Source organism: Peromyscus californicus, unplaced genomic scaffold (genome assembly GCF_007827085.1).
Source record: "Peromyscus californicus insignis strain IS unplaced genomic scaffold, ASM782708v3 Scaffold_11__1_contigs__length_118956290, whole genome shotgun sequence".
NCBI classification, from domain to species: domain Eukaryota; kingdom Metazoa; phylum Chordata; class Mammalia; order Rodentia; family Cricetidae; genus Peromyscus; species Peromyscus californicus.
In genome coordinates this window covers 78,451,204-78,474,658 of record NW_026294402.1, presented here as the reverse complement: position 1 = coordinate 78,474,658, position 23,455 = coordinate 78,451,204, and the positions used below count along the sequence as shown (strand labels likewise).

The following is a 23,455-nucleotide window of genomic DNA, read 5'->3' as shown; positions in this document are numbered from 1 at the left end:
AGCTCATTGGTCAACTGAGGGTGTCTTCAGGTGCCATGCACCTTGTGTTTTGAGACAAAGTCTCCTCTAGGACCTGAGGCTCATAGGTTATGCTAGGTTGGGCTGACAGACCAATGAGCCCTAGGGACCCACCTGCCTCCATTTCCTTACAAGCACATGCTACCACCCCGGCTTGTGACATTGATGCACGTGACCAAACTCAGGGCCCCATGCTTATGCAGCAAGTACTAAGCTATTTCCCTTGCCCAACTTTTAGTTACATTTTATAACAGTCCTTTTATTCCAAACTCTTAATCCTAAAATATTCTACTCAAATTGGTTATACATCAGGGAGGCATGTAAAATTATTTAACAAAACAAGACCCAACATCTTCATTATATCAGAACTATTACGTGTTAAACTTTTATAAAATGTTCTTCTGTCTACAGAGATGAACTTCAATTTGGGGACAGTTTTAGTTTTTAGAAAGTATTTACACTAGATTACACTGATTTCTGTTAAAATTTCAGACCTCGAGACCTCATTATACTCAAGAATCACAATGGATAAATCTATTCTACTTTCTGTACTGGAGTCCTCTAGCTTTTACAAATGGCTAAAAGACCTCTCTTCTTGAAACGTTTTCTTTTTCATTTAAGACCTCCCCATGTATACACAGGAGTGTGGACACGTACACTAGGATGAGGGACGAATATGTGATTAAGAGACTGCTGGACTAAGTTCCTGAGCAATGGAATGTTAAAGACAGTGATAAGAGCGCTATGTGTGCACTTGGTATTTTGGAGGGAAAAACGAGCATAAAGTGTACGTGGCTACCGTGAGGGAGTGGTCATCAGTGAGGAGTTACAAACATGAAGGCCACCTATAAAACAGGTGATACATGGGACAGGTGTAGAAGCCAGAAGAAATCAGGAAGTTGCTGGCTTTTGTATGACCCAGAGCCCAGTACTGTTTTGTTGTAGACCAGTGGTTCTCAGTCTGTGGGTCATGACCCCTTTGACAAACCTCTGTTTCCAAAAATATTTACATTGCGACTCATAACAGTAGCAAAATTACAGTTCTGAAGTGGCAATGAAAATAATTTATGGTTGGGGGGGCCACCATAACATTAGGAAGATTGAGAACCACTGTTCTAGACGGCCTCACTATGTAGCCTTGGCTGGCCTGGAGCTCAATATGTAGATCAGGCTGGCCTTGAACTCACAGAGATCTCCAGAAAGATCCAACGCCTCTGGCGTCCATGAGCACCCTGCATTCACAGGCGCATACCCACACATGCAGAAAAACAAAACTACAACAGTCTATTCATAAATGACAAAAACAGAATTTATCCTGATATGTACTCTTTTGAACCTACAGGTGCTACTGATCACAGTATCCTAAAAAAAAAAAAAAAGTATCTTGTGAATAAATGATTCTATTAAATATGGCATAAACACTTCAAATGCAATACCCAACATACCCATCAAGTCAGACACATATTACTAAAGACAGTATGTACTTTTAAGAGAACACAAAGTTACCTCTTTAAGAGTCTTCGGGGTTACATCCGGAATGTGCCATTGGTTCTGCCTCACACACTCTGACTTTCTTGTGGACTGCCATGGTTTGTGCTTTCTTTCTGCAATTTCTGGTTCTTGATGCACCTTATTTTCTGAAATTTTATTGTTATCATTAAAAATTAATATTTGATGATAAAAATAATTAAGGCCAGGTATGGTAGCATCTGCCTGTCATCTCAGCTACTCAGGAGCTGCAGGAGGAGAGGATCACTTGAACCAGGGACTTTGAAACCACCCTGGGCAGTACAACAGTACAGACCCCATTGCAAAACAAAACAAACCCCCAAAAGCAATAGGAGGGTGATAAACACTATGCTTCATTTTCACTCTGAAAACAAAGACAAAAGGAAAGAGGGGAGGGGAGGGAGGAAGAAGGAAGGGCAGTGGTGGCGCACGCCTTTAATCGCAGCACCCGGAAGGCAGAGCCAGGCGGATCTCTATGAGTTCGAGGCCAGCTTGGTCTACAGAGAGAGATCTAGGACAGGCTCCAAAACTACCCAGAGAAACGCTGTCTCAAAAAAAATTTTTAAAAAAGAGAGAAATGACCTTATAAAAATGCAAGGCAGTAACTTCCCTAAATAGTTTTCAAAGTTTCATCAGAGACCATACCAGATTTAAGTGCTTCTATTTTTTAATAAATAAATTAAAATTTTTAAGTGTGGATATTAAAGTCTTACTAATAAAGAGAAGCTAACAAACCCTGTTCTTAGACCTCCATTTTAATACAGATTTTATTTTACTAGCTCACAACTGACTGCCTTAAAGGTCTAAAAACAAAAATGCCAATAATGTACTTACAATTCAATGTATACCAAAATTCTAAACTCGAAGCAAAATATTAACAACTAATGAAAGACCTAATAAATTATATCAAAATATGATTCATTCCTAAATGCTGCTTGATAAACACCCCAAAAATCAGTGTACCTTGCTATAATCAAAAAGAAATATAAGACTACCTCAACAACAAAAAGCCATTTGACAAAATTCAATGTTCAACCACATGCACATACAAAAATATTAATAATCCAAACCTAAAGTAGAACTTAAATTAGATAAAAAGCAACAATAAAAATCTATAACAGCTATAATTTCAAGAGTTAAAAAACCAAAAATGTTCCCTTAAAACAATGAGGCAAGAAATTCATCTATCATCCCCCTAGCAATGGTGATTCTGGACCTCTTAGAAGCTGCAAAGTAACAAAGAGAAAGAAAAGGATCAGAAAGAAAAAAAGACACAATTTTCAAACATGATTGTGTACCTACAAAACCCCACAAACTGGGCACTGCAGTACATGCCTGTAATTTCAGCCCTTAGCAGGCTGAGATAGGAGAATTGTGAGTTTGAAGACAGCTAGGCAGCCTAACATGGAGACCTTGTCTCAAAAAAGAACAAATAAAGCAAACAAGCATAAATACAAAAAACCCCTAGAGAATACATAGGGAAATGATTAGAATTGTTCAGTGAATTTAGAAATGTCAACATATCCAAGTTAAAAAAAATCAATTAATTTCATATACCTGCAATAAAGTTGAACACAAAAAAATTTGTAAAGCAAAGGGTACCCTTCATTATCACGACACCAAACTATCAGCTACCCTGGGGTAAATCTACCATAGCATATACACAGCTCTCTGTGTATTAAGTGAATGAAAACATGCCAGGCATGTGGCCTGAAAAGCTGAAGCGTGAAGATGACAATTTGTCTCAGATGTCTTTATAGGTTCAAGTGCCTCTCAATCAAACTTCCATTTTTCAAAGAATAGAAACTGATACATAGCTCCTAATATTTTCATGGAAATTCAAAACGCTAATAAGAACTGAAATAATCCTAAAGAACAAAACTGAAAACATACACACTAGCACTAACAGACATCAAGACTCACTATAATAAAGACAAAGTAACTGTGAAACAGAGACAAAAATCCCAAACCATACACCAACACAGAATCACCTAAATTTCCAGACAGGGAAAAGAGGATATCCAAACTGGCCCTGGGTCAAACAGACATTTGTATAAGAAAAATCAAGAACAAATCTTGACTCATTATCTTACACATATGTATTCACGTTCATGATAAGTTCAAGCAAAATTGAATCAAATATGAAAGATAAAATGATGACCTAAAATCTGTAAATATGTTTGGGATACTGGCATAAACCTTGTTTAAAATAAGAGAAAGTATAAAAACAAAGACTGGCAAGTCAGAATGCACAGGCATTCAGAATGCTATTTCATCAAATTAGCTACCAAATGAACACTATTAACAGGCATATTTGATAAAGATGCTTTTTTCCTAAGGGTATCAAAAGATGACAAGAAAATATGAAATACAGTTTCTAACAAACACCAGGATTAGGAATTTGTTCTCAAATAACATCAAGGCAAAGAATAAGTCTACTCTATGGAGGAAACACTCGGGGCTTTCCTGAGACACTGGACTTCAGGCAAACATCAGGGCAAGCCCCACTCTTCCTCCAAGTGGAGGAAAACACTGCAACCTGACTGGACATTGCACATTAGCATATTACCCTCAGGCCTTAGCACAGCTTCAGAAAAGCATTAGCACACACCCAAAGTCACCCGATAACCCTGGCCCTCCCTGAAAGCAGCTGCTTGCTTTGGAGTGTAAGCATGTCACTCAAGCTCCCTACTCTCACTTCCCACTCTATCTACCAGTCTTCCAGTGTTCAAGCCCAATGGACAGCCCTGCTTATGTTCTATTTGATTGTCTAAGCTATTCTCCCTCTACCTGAGCTCTATTATTGTGAGCCCCCACTTAAATGCTAATCGGGTTTCAAATTTCTTCTCTTTCATATATTTTTCCCTAATCCAAATTAGGTTCCTAAAATTTTCCCTCTCCCAAATTCTCACAGTATTTTACCTGCATCTCTCCTAACAATCTTTACATTTTATTCCACATTATGTGTTATCTATTCTGTATACATCCCATTATTGATTTGCAATTTTGGGACCCCACTCCTAAAGTTATTGGGTCCCTAGAACATTTATTATATATCAATGTAGTGGAAAATCAAAGTATGATTTAAAATATAAATGAGAGTGGGCTGTGACATAGAAATTGCTTTTTTGTCCTTTGATGAAAACAGCAGTCAAACCAACTAAGAGAAATAACTCAGTCATTTGATTTCTGTTATATGGTCTCTCCTCTCTTCATTTTATGTACCCTTCAGACAAATGGCTTCCTCCCCTATAGGAGTCAATACTTTTCATGCATTCTGTAAAAAAATTAGAATGGAAACATAAAGGAAGACAGAGTATTATATCACAAATAGGTCATTTATCTGTTTTCTCAAGCTATGTGGGTTTGTGTGTATATGATGTGTGCACACTTGGGTGTGTGTGAGCACACAGAAATCAGAGAACAACCTCAGGTACCAGTTCTTGCCTTCCATTTTGTTCGATACAGGGTCTCTTCTTGTTCTGTGATGCATACATCAGAATAGATGGCCTGTGAGTTTCTGGGGATTCTCCTGTCCCTGCCTCCCATTTTACCACAGGACTGCGGGAGTTATAGATATTCAGCTTTATGTGGGTTCTGGGGATCTGAATTCAGTCCTCATGCACACACGGCAAGCATTTTACCCACAGAGCCACCTCCTCAATCTCTGTGTGTGTGTTATTCTTCGACACTTCAAACATATACAGAATGAATCTTTTTCTTTTTTGTTTTGTTTTGTTTTCTTTTTTTTTTTGTGGTTTTTCGAGACAGGGTTTCTCTGTGTAGTTTTGGAGCCTGTCCTGGATTTCACTCTGTAGTCCAGGCTGGCCTCGAACTCACAGAGATCTGCCTGGCTCTGCCTCCCAAGTGCTGGGATTAAAGGCGTGTGCCACCACTGCCCAGCATGAATCATTTTCATGCTATGGTTACCTTCTCTTATCTCTCCCTCTCCCCAACTGAAACCCTTTTTATTCCCAACAAGTCCCCTCTGACTTTTGTGTCCCTCTTTTGGAAAGAGCCTACTGAGTTTAATCAAAGTTGCTTGCATGAGTACTTACCCTCCAATTTTGTTAGAAGATTTGATTCTGTTTTACTCTTCAAGGTTACTAAATCAGAAATAAGCTCAGAACTTTTTTCATTGGACACCAGAGAGTCTTTGAAATGGACAGCTTGAATGGGCTACATAAAAAGCATAGAAAGATTTCAAATAAGATAACAATATCATCGTAGCAGTACTTCTAATTTATCTTACTGTTGAATATAATAAACTCTTATCTATATGAAATTACTGCTTGCAAACTATCATATTTGACAGAGTAGGTTCACAAACTCTCAGAAAATATTAATTTCCTCTATTACTGATTACTGCATCAAGAAGGGTCATAACCATTAACTTGGTGAATTTGCTTCCAGTAGACATATTAATATTACTTAATTGTTACACTATATTTCACTCAAAAAAGAAAGTGTTAAAAGGTTTGTAACCAACATAGAATAAGCTTGATGACAAGAGAAAATGTAATTATCTTGTTTACATTACTATACTTTTTATTTAGTATGTGTTTATGGGTTTTGCAGTACCGGGAACTGAACCCAGAGCCCCACATATGGTAGTTAAGTGCTCTACCACTGAGTCAAAACCCCTGCTCTGATTTGACTATATTACCAAAATAAGAGCACTCGTAAAAGTTAGCACTTGAATAATCTCAAGACAATAGTTATTCTAAATTCAGAGAGTAATCTTCTTTTTCATACAATTAAGTACCATTCCCTAAATAGAGAAAATTAGTATTTTAAAGTATAGATCATTAAAGCTTATAATGTTGAAAATTCACACCCCAATGCCAGGGATTTAAGCCAAGTATACTAAGAATATTAGAACCCCTAGGGATCATTGCACCTGGAACTAGTCACTTCCTTACAGTCAGCAAAGACGGGGCCAGAGCAGACTAACTTTGATACTTAGGCTCTCACCTCTGCACCAGCATGTGCTCTGGTTTTTAAGATGCTTTGTCAGAATCATATGATTAAACATACCAATAAACAAAACCTGGTGAACAGCCCCCATGTTAATTCCCAGACCCAGGCCAACTAATCCATTTAAATATATGCCTAATTAATGCACCTCATGATCCTTCTAAAAGATGGTTGATACTTGCTCTAACACCTTTATCTTTGAGAGACAGTCCAGGACTCTGGGCCACCTCTCAGGGGTGGTCTCAAACCTGTGGCTTCACCAACACACTGGAGAGATAAACACTAGATCCTTTCAGTAAAGGAAGCTCTATGACTTCTAGACCTGGAACCTTTGCTTCATATGCATTTAAAAACTGAAATACCTTTAAAGCTCTCAATTCACAGGAATCATTTCCACTTGGTTTGGATCCAGTTGTAATTGAATCTCGGTATTCTGATCCAGATAGCTTTCTATAACCCATGAAACAAATGGATTTCAACAGTTAACTTGAAATTGTTTCATTTTTCATTTTAAAATTGGCTTTAAATACACATATTTGGTAACACACACTTTGAATTGGAAGCATCTGTTTAAAAGGCATCTTTAAGAGTGACATAATTCTAATACAAAGGTGACTATGCTTAAAAATTAGGACTGAGCAATGACAAAATTGATGAAGAGATAGGTGATTGCTAATTTCTCCATTACCTAATGAGTTACAGCTGGAGTTAAGATAAGAATGTGGGAAAGGAAAAGTATGTAGGTGAAACTACATTTCAGACTGCACACAGAGCAAGGATAAGAACATGCAATGAACTGCCATATGGACTTGTATAATCTGACATACAGTCTGTTGTAAAAAGCAACAAAAACCTAGCTGAATGAAGCTTGAGGGATGGGGAGGAATTAAAAAAAATACATTTTTAGAGTGGGAGAAAAATCTCCTGTATGCTTCAACTAGGTATTTGAAATGTAGGCACAAGATAAATTAACAGGCATTTGTAACTTAAATGCAAGTACCCTTTTAACTATCAATATTTATTCAAAGCCTAAATAGAATAGGACCTCAATTATTGAAGGCACCAACTAAAATAGTTGTGTTTCTCAATTTTATTAGCACCTACCAACACATCCAGCATATTCCCATTTCTTGTATGGGAGTAAACACCAAAACTGAGAGTCGGGGAATAGATCAGATGTATCGAATGATGTTTCATTATGGAAGACGGAGTCTTACTATGCTGCCCAGGGTAACCCCACCCCCACCCAACCTCTGGATTTAAAAGTGTCTCAGGACTCAGTCACCCTGCTAGCTGGGGTTAAAGGTCTGGACCACTTCACTCAGCAGCCAGTTTACTTATCCTACTTCTTTTTTGTTGCCTAGCATGTCTAAGGCCCTAGGCTCAATCCCTGGAACTACAAAGAAAAACAAATTAATCCTAATCACTATGACTTAGTAAAAAAAAAAAAAAAAAAAAAAAAAAGTAAAATATTCTGACATCAGTCTTTAAATATAAACCAATTTTAAAAACCCAAACTCAAACACACCTTTTTGTAAAACTTGGCCCAGTCGAACCATCAGTCTTCTCAAGGTAATCTGGGCTATTTAGAAGGTTAACCGGAACTCTTCCAAAGAGACACGACTAGAAATGATTTGAAAGATTAAGTAACCAATGGGGACACACAAAGAATTCACTACCATCTCCTTCCTCAGAGCAGACCAAAAATGACTTACCCGTTTAGTTTTGTTACTTTGTTTTAAAGAATTTCGTTGACTTATTTCTGCATCTTGTGGAGGCATGTTCTCTCTGAATAGAAAGAAAATAGCTGTGATTTTTCAGAGATACTATTAATAAATATCTTCGTCTTACTGCTAAACATAGTTACTAGACTTGCATGAAAAATATACCTATGTGGATATATAAAAGATAACCACGTAAACGCTGAATTCATTTCCTTACCCATATAAAATCCTGGCTGTAGCAGGCTGTCCTCTGGAATCACAACTAATGTGCCTAGTCTGTAAATTCCCAAGTGAACTGGAGAATGATTCTTGGGCAGTAAGTACTGTGGACGCTGTAAAAATTTCACAACTATGATCAAATTTACAAAAAAAAAAAAGAGTAATCTTATAAATAGGAATATTTTGTAATATAACTTGTAATAGGTAAGAGCCCTCATGCAGGATATGAAAGCATGACAACGTCATCAATACATTTTTTTTTCCCCAACTTTCACTTCAAATTACACATATAGCTTTATCCCCAGGGTAAAAGTATATCCTTTACTTCTAAATAAATGTTACGTTCTTATTTTGACCAAGTCATTTTAAAGGCGTTACCAACACAAGTTTAATGCAGGAAGGATCTCTGTTTCTGAATATCTTACCTCTTAGACACCTACTTAATTTAACTTTAGGTTTTTTTTTTTTTTTTTTGGTTTTTCGAGACAGGGTTTCTCTGTGTGGCTTTGCGCCTTTCCTGGAACTCACTCTGTAGCCCAGGCTGGCCTCGAACTCACAGAGATCCGCCTGCCTCTGCCTCCCGAGTGCTGGGATTAAAGGCGTGCGCCACCACCGCCCGGCTAACTTTAGGTTTTAAGCATATACTTAAACGATTTTTCTTGTCTTTAAAGTAGCCTGAATCCTAACTTACTCCAGCAAAGCACACCGCCCACTGACAGTCACCTGATAAAGTCTTCTTGTCCTCCTCTGAAAGCAGTTGCTTTTTCTGGAGGTGTAAGTTGCGTCTGGCAATCTCCAGCATCTGCAGCGGCACCGCTCCACTTTCCACAGCTTTATTAAGAAGCTGTTCGCCTTTTTTAAGATTGCCTAGGAGAGGGAAAAATAACTGTTATTTGATGCAGCACTGTTCACTCTCCATCTCCAGCTTCCTCTTTATGCATTAGGACTTAGAGGGGAAAGTAGACTTACTCACATTATTGCCCAGGCAAACAAATAAGCAATTCTTCACATACATATATATACTCAACTCTCTATACCAATTCCTATTCATCACCAAAACACCACTTAGAAGTTTAATAAATTAGCACAAAAAACCAAATCCAACTGTAGCAATTAGAAACATCTCGATTACTGTGCATAGCACAGCAGTCCTAGCAGTAACCATTTGTTATAACAGACTATTCATAGTAACATTTAGTCATCAAGACCGAAAATTTGCTCAAGACTCTTCTAGCAAAAAGATTTACATAAAAAGAAGGATAAAGGCTAACATCTGCTGTTAGACTAATCTACATATCTGCCAAAATACAAAATAATCAAGAAAGATTACATCTAACTACAGAGATCACCAAATTTTCTTTCAATACAAATTTTATCCCTAATATTTAATAAATATGCAATGTGTACATCATTATCACACAGGATGTTATCAACAGTCATGGAGTCCATAGGCTATACTGCTATGCATGTGGCTCTTAGGGTATAGAGAATATCAAGTAGAAAAAGTAGAGAAAACACTTCAAGATCTCACCACGGGAAAAGACTTTCGGAAAGGAGGCCAAAACTGGCAAATGTGACTTCATGACATTAAAAAGTTTCCATACAACAAAGGAAACAGTTCATCAGTAAAGAAACCATCTATAATATGGGAGATCATTGCCAGCTATGCATAGAATAGAGGTCTAATATCCAGAATATACAGAGAACTTAAAAAAAGTAAGCAGCAAGAAAACAGCCCAATCAATAAATAAGCTAATGAACAGTCATAAAGGAAGAAATGCCAAGTGGCCAATAAATAGATGAAAGTGTTAAAATAACTTCACTGCCACCAGAGAAATGCAAACCAAAACCACATCAAGAATCCATCTTACTCCAGTCAGAAGGTGAGTCATTAAGTCTACAAACAATAAATGTGGGAGCAGATGTGGACAAAAGAAAATTCTTATACAGCACTAATGGGAATATAAATTAGCCCAATTTTTGTGGAAATCAGTACCAAGGTTTCTCAAAACAGTACAAACAGATCTAACATATGACCCAACTATCTGCTGGGTATTTATTTACTCAAGGCTGCAGCTCAACATATAACAGAAATACTTCACAGCAGTGTTTACTGTAGCAGTATACACAGGGCTAGAGATACGGCTCAGTGTCAAGAGCACTTGTTCTCGTAGACAACCAGGGTTTGTTTTACAGCACTCACATGGTAGCTCACAACCATCTATAACTCCAGTTTCAGGGGAGCCAATGCCATCTTCTGATATCTACAGGTGCCATGTATATACATGGTTCAAGAACATACGTGCAGGCAAGACACTCATACACATAAAATAAAACAGAAAATTATTCACAACACCTAAGCTGTGAAATCAAGATGGGTATCTAACAGAGAAATGGATGACAAAAATGTGGTACATATACACAATGAAATTATTTTCAGCCATAAAGAAGAACGAAGTTATGATCTTTGCAGCAAAATGGACGCAATTAGAGACAATCATAGTAAGCAAATTAAGCTAATCTTAGTTAAATATCTTTTTTTTTCTTTTATGGCCCTAGATTTTATACAGTAACATAAAATCGTGTGTGTGTGTGTGTGTGTGTGTGTGTGTGTGTGTGTGTGTATGTATATGCACATACACATATGTATGCAAATAGAGGTGAAACTGTCTGGGGCAACAAAGGTGATTAAAGAGAGAAAGAAAGGGAGAGGAAGGGAAGGGTGGGGAGAATTGGGGTAGGGAAGATGTGCTCAGCATATAACATATGCCCTAAGAAAAGCTTTAAAAACTAAAAATGATATTTAATAAGAAACAACCTCTAGTTACTCACAATTTACAAACTTTGGGCTGGGCGGTGGTGGCGCACGCCTTTAATCCCAGCACTCGGGAGGCAGAGCCAGGCGGATCTCTGTGAGTTCGAGGCCAGCCTGGGCTACCAAGTGAGTTCCAGGAAAAGGCGCAAAGCTACACAGAGAAACCCTGTCTCGAAAAACCAAAAAAAAAAAAAAATTTACAAACTTTGAAGAATACCAGAAATTACAGTAATGATTACATCCATATGTTTATTGAGAATAATGGTAAAATTGCATGTAATTGAGTACTTTAGTAAACCTAAAGACTCAGAGAAGCACCAGGAATTTAAGCCCTTACAAACTCAGGTCCATTAGAGAATCTGATAAAAGCTCTGGAATGAGCTTTCCCTCTAAACACACACAGCAATCTGTGCACAGGCCTCAGGAAGCTGCATACCTCCTAGCGGCCTGTCTATCCACCCTGCTCAAAACAATCACTATTCCTACCTGGTGACTGCTATACTTCAGTGATTTAGTTTTGTTTTTATAGATAGCTCAACTGATTCGTTCTAAACTATGTTACAGTTACCACTGAAAGGCCACAGGTTCTTAAAGGTGTGAGCAGACCTACCATAAAAAGCAAGGAGGAATCAGTTTCTCTCAGAGAGAAATATATGTTTTACAAGTACACAGTAGAGCAGAATACAGATTTAGATTACTAATTACTAGGACTTAGGAATCCCCTAGGTAAACTCAGAATTCCCAAACCATGTCTAAGTTGTTCAATGTTTTTCCACACCTCAATCCTGGGGAGCAGTTTGCATTGAACAAACTTTACTTTAGGCACATCAGAGGGATTCTGCTAGCAGTGATAATGCTTAACTGGTTAGTATATAGGATCAGAATATCAGCACAAATAAGCAGAGAAAAAGGAAGACTTGGCCAGAGGGTATTCTGATAGTATAGCCAAAGATGCCCAGAATATGAATGGGGGAAAAAGACTAAGGAATAGCCAGGTTAAAAATGTCTCAGAGATGCCCCTGCCCGACACCAGCTGCAACACTCGGGAAAGCAGACCCTGTACCTCAGATGGGCAGTACAACAGAGTCAACCCCATTGACAGAAGCGTGGGTGAGCCAGCCCTGAAGTTGTGAATATGGGAGAGCTCTCCCTATTACCCATCTGTCATGTGGTGGCATGGGTGGGAAATGTCCTTCACCCTCCTGCCCATCAATGCCTGAGGCAGGTGGGAGAGCAGACCCTGTACCTGGCATGGGCAGCACAATAGAGCTTATCCTGATGGGGGAGGCGTGGATGAGCCAGCCCCAAAGTGGTTAGCATGGCTCCCCATTACTCACCTGTCATGTGGTGGCACAGGCGGGAAAGAGATGCCTCTCTCCACCCATCGCCTGAGGCAGGTGGGAGAGGTGGCCCTGAGGTCATAAAAGTGGAAGAGCTAGCCCTGCCCCTCATTTGCTGCAGCACTCAGGAGAGTAGCCCCTATGCCATACCTGGGCAGCACAGTAGAGCTGGCCCCAAAGGCAGGTGTGGGAGGTCTGACCCTGAGGACATGAAAGCAGAACAACTGCCCCCGGCCCCCCCCCCCCCCCCCCCCCCCGCCCTCTTTGCCCATTGCTGCAAGGGGTGAACTCCCCAGGGCAATGCAGGAGAGCTCACCCTGGTGGTGAGGATAGGGGAGAGCTGGCAGGCTGACCAACCCTGCAACTACCCAGGCCCAGAACCAGGGTTATGGGTTGGCCCACCCCAATATCCACCCCATCTATGATCTGTTGGAGCACGTGAAGGGACCAGTCCTGCAGACCCAAAGATGCAGATCTCCAAAACACAGGGCAACATCAGGATAACCAAGAGGAGCTCCATTGAGGGCCCAGCATCGATAGTGTAGCAGAAATCAGGTCTCGAACCAGATCGATGGCTCTTTGCAATGAACACTTACAAGTAATGATACATGGACAAAAGGGTTTACTTTATGACGCTTGAAGTGGGTAGCTGTAGTAGAATATTATTTCAAGGTGTGTTACTTTTGTTTATGTTGCATTTGTTTAACTCTGTGAAGCTGTGTTACTTTTCCTTTCTAAAACACCTGATGGTCTAATAAAGAGCTGAACAGCCAATAGTGAGGCAGGAGAAAGGATAGGTGGGGTTGGCAAGCAGAGAGAATATATAGAAGGAGAAATCTGGGAAGAGAAAAAAGGAGAAGGAGCCAGAAAAGGAGGACTCCAGAGGCCAGCTATCCACCTACTGCAAGCCACAGAGTAAGAGTAAGATTTACAGAAGTAAGAGAAGGGAAAAGCCCAGAGGCAAAAAGCAGACAGGATAAGTTAAGGAAAACTGGCTAGAAACTAAGCCAAGCTAAGGCCAGGCATTCCTAAGTAATAATAAGACTCTGTGTGTGATTTATTTGGGATCTGTGGGGCAGGCTCCCCCCAAAAAGTAAAACAAACAGCCACAGGGTGCTGCAAGGGCAGAGGGCGTATATGCAGGGACGGGAAATGAATGGGATCGAGGTGCACGATGTCAGAGACACAAACAAATAAAAAGTTAAAAAAATCATAATTTTTAATAAGCTTAAAAAAATCTCAGAGGAAAGATGCCTTGGCCCTATAACAAAAGGCAGACTATGAAGAATCGCATAAGCAGAAAGAAATGTTCTTGCAGTGGTGTATTACGGAGATCCACCAGTTCAATGTTACAGTATTATTTTAACACACCCTCCAGTGCTATGACACCACTGACTAGACAAGCTTATCTAAGTTCCAGCTAAAATGGTTTATCTTTTAACAAACGCTCAATGAAAAAGCTTTCCTTCAGCTGTCCTGGGTGAAGCACACAAATACAATGTTTGTACTTATTTCCATAAAACATTCCTTATAAAGACAGTAGTGTGAACACTCCGTACTCAGGCTATGGAACACTCCCATTCCATGCTCTCATCTGATCGACTGTAGTATTTTTGCTTTAATTTTTCACTTCCAATCTGATTCGATATTAATGTTACAATAGGACATGCTTTCACTTAAAATGTAAACTTGGTATTTTCAGATTACCTTGAGAGACCTCAAACTGCGCAAAAGATACATGCACAAAAGCAAACTTCTTGCAGTTTTCTCTGGCCATTTGAAAGTAGTCATGGGCATCATCAGGCTCTTGAATACTGCAACAAAACAGACCCAAATTTAAAAAGTCAAAAGGACACAGCTACCTACACTTGATAACTTCTCTTTTCAAAGACATTATTCTTTTTTTTCTGCAATAATAAAAAAACTAGGTTATATTTGTGCACTGTTTTAGGAAATTTCTAAACTACATAACTTTGAGTCATCTATGTCCATAGAAAAAAAATTTACATTAAAAACAAAAGTATTGGGTTAAAAAATATAAATTACATGTTTTTATCTTCTCTTTGTAATGTAGTACACATACATAGTTGGTTAAGTGTAGCTTCAAAACTGAAACTTACGCTTTTAATTCAGCAAGTCTGACTTGGATTCGAGCAAAGCTCTCATTCTGGCCATATTTATCTGAAGGAAGTGCTTCAATCGCTTGACTGTAGCGACCAATCAGCTTATTTAAAAGAGCATCATTTAGGGGGACGCTGTTCTTCTCTAGTTTCAGCAAGAAATTCAACCAGTTCTTTGGAGTGTTCACCACCATCATAATTTGGTTAACAGTTTCTGAGTTATATGAATAAAAAGAAAGAAATCACAATAGAGAAATTGACAAATAATAACAAATTGCACTTTCCTCCAAATTATAGTTAATCATTTACAATACTGTCAATGTACATAAGCACCTTGTAATATTACTATTTTAATTCATGATTTTATTTACTTTTAAAATTATTTTAATTTTGGGTATAGCGGTGTTTTGCATACATGTATGTCTGTGCACCACGTGTATGCATGGTGCTCCCGGAAGCCATAGATCTTGAGATATCTTTTTAGGAATGTCTAAATTATGAAACTATAAACAAAAAAACAGAGTCAGTTGTAAACCACAATATGGGTGCTGGGAATTGAACATGAGTCCTCTGCCAGTACTCTTAACCACTGAGCCATCTCTCCAAGTCTTATTTCACTATTTCCCCCGCCCCCCTTTTTTTTCCCAGAGACAGAATTTCTCTGTGTAGCTTTGGAGCCTGTCCTGGAACTCACTCAGTAGACCAGGCTAGCCTTCAACTCACAGAGATCCGCCTGCCTCTGCCTCCCAAGTGCTGGGATTAAAGGCGTGAGCTACCACCACCCTGCTTATCTCACTATTTGCAACTCTAAGAATTCACACTGGAAAATTCTCCATTAATCATCTAATTTATTAGCATTTCAGAAGTTTATGTCTCTTGCTGGGCATAACTTTTACTGGGTGATGATGATGATGATGATAATAATAATAATATCCAACATTAGTTCCATGAATCTCAAACTTAATTAAAATACAACCTAAGAAACAAAGACCAATATGGCTTTCTTCTTTCTTTTCTTCTTCTTCTCCTTCTTCTTCCAAGTTACCTCCATTTCTTTTAAATGCCCTGCGAATTTCCTGGTCTCACCAACCCATGCCTTCAGAGCCTACAGGGCTTCTTGTGGGTATCAGTTTTCTTTTCCCATCCTACACAGAATAGCAAGAATAAACTTCAAGCTAGGCATGGTGTTGCACACCTTTAATTCCAGGACTGGGGAGGCAGAGGCAGGAGGATCTCTGTGAGTTTGAGATCAGCCTGGTCTACATAGCAGTATCAGGACAACCATAGAAAAATAGAGACTCTGTCTCAAAATAAATAAACAAAAACCACAACAACAAAAAAACAAACTTCAGACACTCTTGTCTGTTTTTCTAAAAGGGTTTCATATAGCCCGGAATAGTCTACAACTCAATACTTATCTGAGTGACCTTGAACCTCTAACCTTTTGGGTGTTGAGTTTCAAGGCCTTCGACAGCCAACTCTTCTCTGCCGAGTGTACACAGCCCTGGGTTAAATCCTTCAAGCAAAATTTTCACTTGGTAACACACTTATTTAGTGCTGATTCGTGTTATTTTTAAAGAAAGAAACTTGACTGCCAATCTCCTATTTAGGATATTTTAGTGGTTACAAAGATTTTTAAATTATAATTTCCCAAATGCAATCACTTCATTTACAAACAAAATTACTCTTCTTGCTTTCTACCATAACAGCTCATTCCTGACTTTGCTTTTTCACTCTAAATTTACCCGGGTTGAATTCTAACTTAAAATTTCAGTTTATCAACTACTAATTTCCTAACAAGTTAGTTTGTGAAATACCTACAAAATGTATTTTGTCATTGTGATCTGGAGATTGATTCCTGAGGCCTCTGGGCACCAGGCTCTCTACTGAACAGAGTTCTTCCCATCTGCAACCCCCTTTCACCTGAGAAATTTTTAAGAAACCACCAGGAATGCAGGTATATAAAATAGGTATACAAATCGAACATTTACTGACAATATCATAAATCAACCCAGTTTAAAGTAATTGTCACACATAATTTTACCATTTATTAAGAATGAAAGCAACCTGTATGCTAATGAAATGGATGTGCTTATTTATTTCTTACATAAGGAATGAAATCTTGGCTAGATATTTGAAATTGCAGGGTACAGAGCATCTCTAGTGTTCTTCAGATTTGATCAGCATTTTGATTTTAATATAAATTCTGTTCTAATCCTAAGCATAAATTAATTTAACAATTTTTAATGACATTCAAGTCAGCAAACCTGCAATTTTTAAAATCAAGCTTTCTAACATATTACAATCCAAAGATAATAGTAATTTGATACACATGAGGACTAGCAGTGAGAAAATGTTAAAAGTCTTGTTTTTCACCATTAAATATTGCATTTCTGTAGAGCAAGAAACTTGGTATGCAATCATCTCACGTCTGAGCCAGGGTATTGCAGGCAGTGTTTACTGGCACTACTCAGTGGGACACTGTGTACAGTGCAAAGTACACACACTGTGTGCTTAGAACCGAGGCTACAGAGCAGCTGAGCAAGGCAACATGGGCACACACAGGCAGAAACACCTTGGATTTATCGTACATTTGCCTTTGAATTAAATTTCAGCAACTGAGCACTCAGACACTGTTGCCAAGTTTTTCCTGACCCACCATTTACATAGTTACTGGGGTCTTAACCCAGTTTTGAAAGATGGAACACAGAGCATCTGTTTTATCCTGTGAATATCCATATGTTGGCCATTCAAATGATATCAACCATCTGAAACATAAAGACTTCAGCTTGTGAGACTAATGCTTCTTACAAAACTAGAGCATCATGCTAGTTTCACTCAGTTGTCATCATTCAGTAAGGCGCTAACTTCATACCAGGCTTCATTCTAAGCACTGGAGATAACAACAGACTGGAAACTGTCCTCATAGCAACAGCATTCTAGTGGAGACCAGAACAATAACCAAACATATAAATAAATTACACATGACACAAGGAAAGAAGATAGGGGGCACACTCCCATCTCAGTAGGTAACTATCTAAAACAGGTACATTAGGGAAGGCCACACAAAGAGTCATTTATAAAGACCTCAACAGGTAAAAGTGAACACGTGCTTGGGACTAATAGGAACCTCTGGCTAGAACAGGTTTAAGACAGGAAAGGGGGTGGTGAAGCTACCAGACTAACAGGAAGATCCTTCAAATCTAGTGTTTGGTATTAAGATTAAATTTAACTTTAGGGGACCGGAGAGATGGCTCAGCAGTTAAGAGGACTTGTTGCTCTTGCAGAAGAGCCAGGTTCCACTCCCAGCACCCATATGGTGGCTTACAACCATCCATAACTCCAGTTCCAGGGGATCCATACCCTCTTCTAAAATTCAAGAGCACCAAGCATGAAGGTGGCACACACGTATGTGCAGGTAAAACATTCACACATAAAATTAAAAAAAAATTTTTTTAATATAACTTAAGTAAAATTGATGAGCCTTCCTCAGTTCATAAAAAATAACAGAAAAACAAACAAACAAAAAGCAAAAAACCCTGCATGTATATGTTGGCAGATTAGCCAACAAGGCCAGCTGGCGGGAACAGAAGAGTTAAGAAAGTTACTTGTGAGCACACTAATAAATGATGCTTTTGTTGTTGTTGTTGTTGTTGTTTTGAGTTTTTGAGACAGGATCTTACTGTGTTTCCTACACTGGCCACAAACTTGAGATCTTTCTGCCTCAGATCCCCAAGTGCTGGGATGACAGGTATGAGCTACCCTACCATGCCCATGTGCTTCTCTCTGCCTCTCTCTAGACAGCAGAAAAGTTTGTAATAATTCAAGACAAAAAAAGTTAAAGTATGAAATGGTCTAATGGATAACCATCAATTACTGAAGAAAAAAAAATCTATGTTAGGAAACACAGAGTGGTTAATTTCTCTTTCCGTTACCTTAGAGACACTCAATAAAGTGTTTTGTTTTTTGTTGTGTTTTTTTTTTTTTTAAAGAAAACAAAAACTCACCTGTAGGATCAGCACAGACTTTATTCAAGTTCAGCTCATCAGTAAGGTCTTCGTTTATCTTATTTTTAATATCTCTCACTTTGTTCATTATGGAATCGATTGTCAATTGTCTGCCACTTAATTCTTCAGCCTCCATTTCTAAGTTGTAACTCACCTTTCAGAAGCAAGGAAATGAAACATTACTTTTGTAAACATATCTAAATGTAATTGTTATTGGGTATTAGTGGAGCACCAAAATCAAACCAAAACCAAAAGAAAACACACAGACACAGGTTTGTAATTTACCAGAAAAGTTTCAATGAGCCAAACACACATCTATTCTTCCCAATACACAGTGAGGCTACACTGTATGTATATGGAAATCACACACACACACACACACACACACACACACACACACACACAAATGCTACCCGTGAGTTTCATGTGTTTGAGTCAGGGTGTCAAGTAGCCTAGGATGGCCTTGATCTCTCTATGTCGCTGTGGCTGGTCTTAACTCTTCATTCTCTTGGTTCACCTCCCTAGTGCTAGGATTCATATATACAATACCATGTCCAGCTAATGTCCTTTAAAACTTCATTTCTCTGAATGTCTTCCCTTCACTTTTCTCCAGAATTATTTTCTCTGGGCCGTCTATAGATTTCATCATTAAAAACGAGAGAAAGATGGTATTTTCTTGAATTCTGGTAGTGACAGTGGAGATGTCAGGAACCCGTTAGGTACTGAGAATAAGCTGCCCTTTTGGTCACCTACTCTGAGTAAATACCGACATTGAGAGTACTACACAAGAAGAGTCATCCTTCTACTGATAACTGACTTTCAGCAGTTTTGTCCCGGACAAAACCGTGATTTGTGCCTTTGGCATTCTAACGCAAGGACTAAGGTCCTGTCGCAGTACTGCGTACATGCCCAGCTCATCTGTATGACCGTGTTTTTGCAACTGCTCAGCAGACTGCCGTCTTCCTTCCAGTCACTCTCGTCAGCGATTCTCCACAACGCAGTAACTCAAGGTCACGACAGAAATGCGGCGCAAGGAGGGCAGCCAGGAGTCCCCCACCTCCTCCCAGCTCCCAGCCAGCAGAGGCAGGTTCTGAGAGGTGCGCCGCCAATCCCGCCCGGCGCGTCCCACCCACTTCCGGGCCCTGCTTCCCACTACCAGCCCCGGGTCCTGCAGGCCGCCCCGCCGCCCTGCGCTCCCGCTCGCCTGGCCCGGGGCCCCCAGCGCGACTCGTCGCCGCCCTGACCTCCCCGAAGCCTCCCGCTAGTTGCAGCCGCTCCGCATCCCCTGCACCGCGGCACTCACCTCGGGAGGCCAAGCTGAAGACGCAAACAGTGCAACCCCAACCCCTGTCCGGAACCACGTTTGAATTTCCCCGCTGACTCCACCGCCACCGCCTATTGGTTGCGGCTCGTCACGTGGCAGCGTCGTCCGTGATTGGTTGCTTGTGCCGCGCCGCCTCCTGCGTGGAGACTAGGCGCACCCACCTGCAAACATCCCGGGGATTTATCCGCCCCTGCGGAATCGGGCTGTTCGCATCTACTCACCTCCGACCTGGGCCATGTGGCCAGGAGTCGGGGTCTTTTCCCTTGGCGCCTCCTCCCGCTTCCAGCACCCTCCTAGGAGCCCGGGCTTTGTTTTCAACCCAGGGCCGGTCCTTCCCTTTGTTAGGATTCTGGTACTCCCTCCCCCCATGACCGCCCTGGCTGAGCTCATCTCTCCAGACCCCCTCCCTCCTTGGGATGCTGTCCCAGTTCCAAGCTCAGCTGCTCTTAGAAGAAAAGCTTCTCTAGGCGTCCTGTCTGATACCCAGCGCCCCTGACTGGCTGTGATTTAACTTCATATGTGAAAAAGGAGAAAAAGGCGGCTGCTGTGTGGTCGGACTTGACGCTTGGTTTTGCTATGCATAAGAAGCTAAGGCTGTAGCCAGAACTCTCATCTTCAAGCAGCATGAAATGTCTTCGCCTGTCTGCCCTTGCTGATGCCAAATCCGCGGATGCTCAAGTCCTTTAAATAAAGTGGTCTTTACATATGACCTATGCTCTACTCCTTATACATTTATTTTCTTTAGGGCAGGGGGTGTTTGAGACAGGGTCTCACTGTGTATCCCTGGCTACCATGGAACCACTCCCTGTGCAGATCAGGCTGTGTTTGCATGTACAGAGATCCACCTGCCTCTGCCTCCAGGGTGCTTGGATTAAAGGCGTGTACTACCACTCCTGGATTCCTGAATACTTTAAAATGGAATGTTTTTACATCATTTGTAACACCCGATTCAATATAAATATGATATGAGTAGATGTTATACAGTATTGTTTAGGAAATATCAACAAGAAAAGTCTGTACAATACAATTTTTTTTTTTGTCTACAGTTGGTTAAATCCATGGATGTGGAACCCACATAGATAGAAAGTTTAATGCAAAGTTAGCCCGTAAACTAAAGCCTTCATTGGTCAAGCATAAAAGCTGAAAAGCAACCCTTAAAAATTAAAAAGATCAAATTATCACCATGTGATTTAGACCTGAACACAGCTCAGCAATATTTATAGAAATAAAATTTAAAAAAAAACCTCAACAGGGTCATGTTTAGACTTGTCTGTTTTCTAACTGAAAAAAAATCACCAGACTTTGAAAACAAGAAAATGAAACTGTTAAGTGGGGGGAAGAGATCAATTAAAACAGATCAGGAAATGGCACAGATGACCCATTTGGCCAATAAGAACACTAAAATAGTAAATTTTTATTGTATATCATGCCTTCCAAAAACTAAGAGGGAAATTTAACTAAACATGTTACAGAGAAATCAAGAGTCTATGAGAAAATCAAAATAAATTTGTGGAAATGAATTGTCCAAGGAATGCAAAGCAAATTACATTGTATAAGGTTAGCAGCCAATTTGTTGGGGAAAGAAAAAAAAATCACTAGACTTGGAAACATAATTTAAAAACTGTACAAAGGGCTGGAGAGAGGGCTCAACAGTTAAGGGCACATCGGGGCATCTGAGGCACACACATTCATATGCATGCGAGCACACACATACACATACACACACACACACACACAACTAATAATAGGAAAAAGAAATCTTTATTTTAAAATATGTAAAATTAAATACACAGAGACAGAAATAAACAAAAGCACTTGTAGACTGTAAAATAAAGTGCTATGATGTACATAAAATTGGAGTTTTTAAAGGAAATGAGGGGAAACCTAAAAACTGGCCAGTTTGTTTAATTATGATTTAAAAAAACAATTAACCAACAGATTGAATAACTTCCAGAATATCTCAAACACAAAAATTTATGAATCTTGTAGGTACATAATTAAATCACTTAAAACAGGTTGCAAAGAGAAAAGTCTTAAAAGCAGCTGAAGGCTAAAAGGCAATTACACATGGGAAAACAATCACAATGATGACAGCAGAATTCCCCTCAGAAACGATGCAAAATATAGATGGCCAAACCAAATCTGTAGACTACTAAAAAGAAAAAGAAAAAAAAGCCACCCTAGACAAATTCTACATCCAGCAAAAGTATTATTTGTTATGAAGAGAAAATAAAGATATTTTCACACATAGAACGGTGAAAGAATTTATCAGCACTAGTACTAGAATACAAGATACAGTTAAGAAAGTTCTTCAGGTAGAGTAATTCTGAATCCACAACGAGTATGCACACACATCTACACACCAAAATAATGCGTGTGATCCATTATCATATAACTATAGTGTTACTAAAAGCCTAATGTAATCACTAAAAACAAAACAAAACAAGTAAAAACTAACAAGCAAACAGAAAGTTAGGGCTACTGTAAGCCAAAGAATGAAACTGAAAAGGCAATCAGCCAAACATAATTCAAAATGGAAGAGAAAAAACAGGAAGAAATACAACATTATCAAAATGGTAGACAGAAATCCAGCTACACCAATAATTGCACTAAATGTAAAGGATCGCCAGGTGGTGGTGATGCATGCCTTTAATCCCAGCACTCAGGAGTGAGAGGCAGGCGGATCTCTGTGAGTTCGAGGCCAGCCTGGTCTACAGAGCCAGATCCAGGAAAGGCGCAAAGTAAAGGATCAAAAAATTTTTTCAGAAAAAAAAGCAAGTCTCAATTCACTACCTACAAGAAACCCAATACATGTGGAGACTTTCTTGTTGTTTTATTTCTTTTGTTTTGAGATGGCTGTCTCTCTGTGTTGGTTTCAAATTCCTGGGCTGAATCATTCCTCCTGCTTCAGCTTCCACAGCAGCCAGAACCGCCATGCTCAGATGTCTAATTTAAATGTGAAGACACAAATCAGATGAAAACAAAAGAATGGAAAAAAGGTGTCGCCAGGCGGTGGTGGCGCACGCCTTTAATCCCAGCACTCGGGAGGCAGAGGCAGGCGGATCTCTGTGAGTTCGAGGCCAGCCTGGGCTACCAAGTGAGTCCCAGGAAAGGCGCAAAGCTACACAGAGAAACCCTGTCTCGAAAAACCAAAAAAAAAAAAAAGAAAAAAAGGTATCATGCTGAACTGGTGAAATACTAAAACCAGGAAGTCTAGCTGGACAGAGACCTCTACAAACAGATTCAGTAGTTCGGCTTATGTGAGTAAATGGCCTGTGATCTCTGATGGAGGACGTATTTTGAAAATGTTCTCACACATAGATCCAGGAAGTTGAGATCAAATGCTTTGAAGTCTAGTTGCAGATTTTGTATCACAAATCTTCATACATTTATAAAAACAGG

General features: G+C 39.5%; 1 protein-coding gene across 2 annotated transcripts in view; it reads right to left on the bottom strand.

Moving 5' to 3' along the window:
* Nucleotides 1-20,102, bottom strand: part of Ttk (TTK protein kinase) — a 44,006-nt gene extending 23,904 nt beyond the window's left edge. For both annotated transcript variants that reach the window (XM_052715510.1, XM_052715520.1), the window contains exons 1-11: nt 20,033-20,102; nt 18,730-18,883; nt 14,723-14,936; nt 14,310-14,416; nt 9,171-9,314; nt 8,446-8,560; nt 8,220-8,292; nt 8,033-8,127; nt 6,867-6,954; nt 5,586-5,706; nt 1,525-1,655 (exon numbers count right to left, since the gene is read on the bottom strand). In XM_052715510.1, the coding sequence (XP_052571470.1) occupies nt 1,525-1,655; nt 5,586-5,706; nt 6,867-6,954; nt 8,033-8,127; nt 8,220-8,292; nt 8,446-8,560; nt 9,171-9,314; nt 14,310-14,416; nt 14,723-14,936; nt 18,730-18,865 (1,224 nt within the window). In that variant the 5' untranslated portion in view covers nt 18,866-18,883; nt 20,033-20,102. The remainder of the gene's footprint in view (nt 1-1,524; nt 1,656-5,585; nt 5,707-6,866; nt 6,955-8,032; nt 8,128-8,219; nt 8,293-8,445; nt 8,561-9,170; nt 9,315-14,309; nt 14,417-14,722; nt 14,937-18,729; nt 18,884-20,032) is intronic.
* Between the last annotated feature and the right edge of the window lie 3,353 nt (nt 20,103-23,455).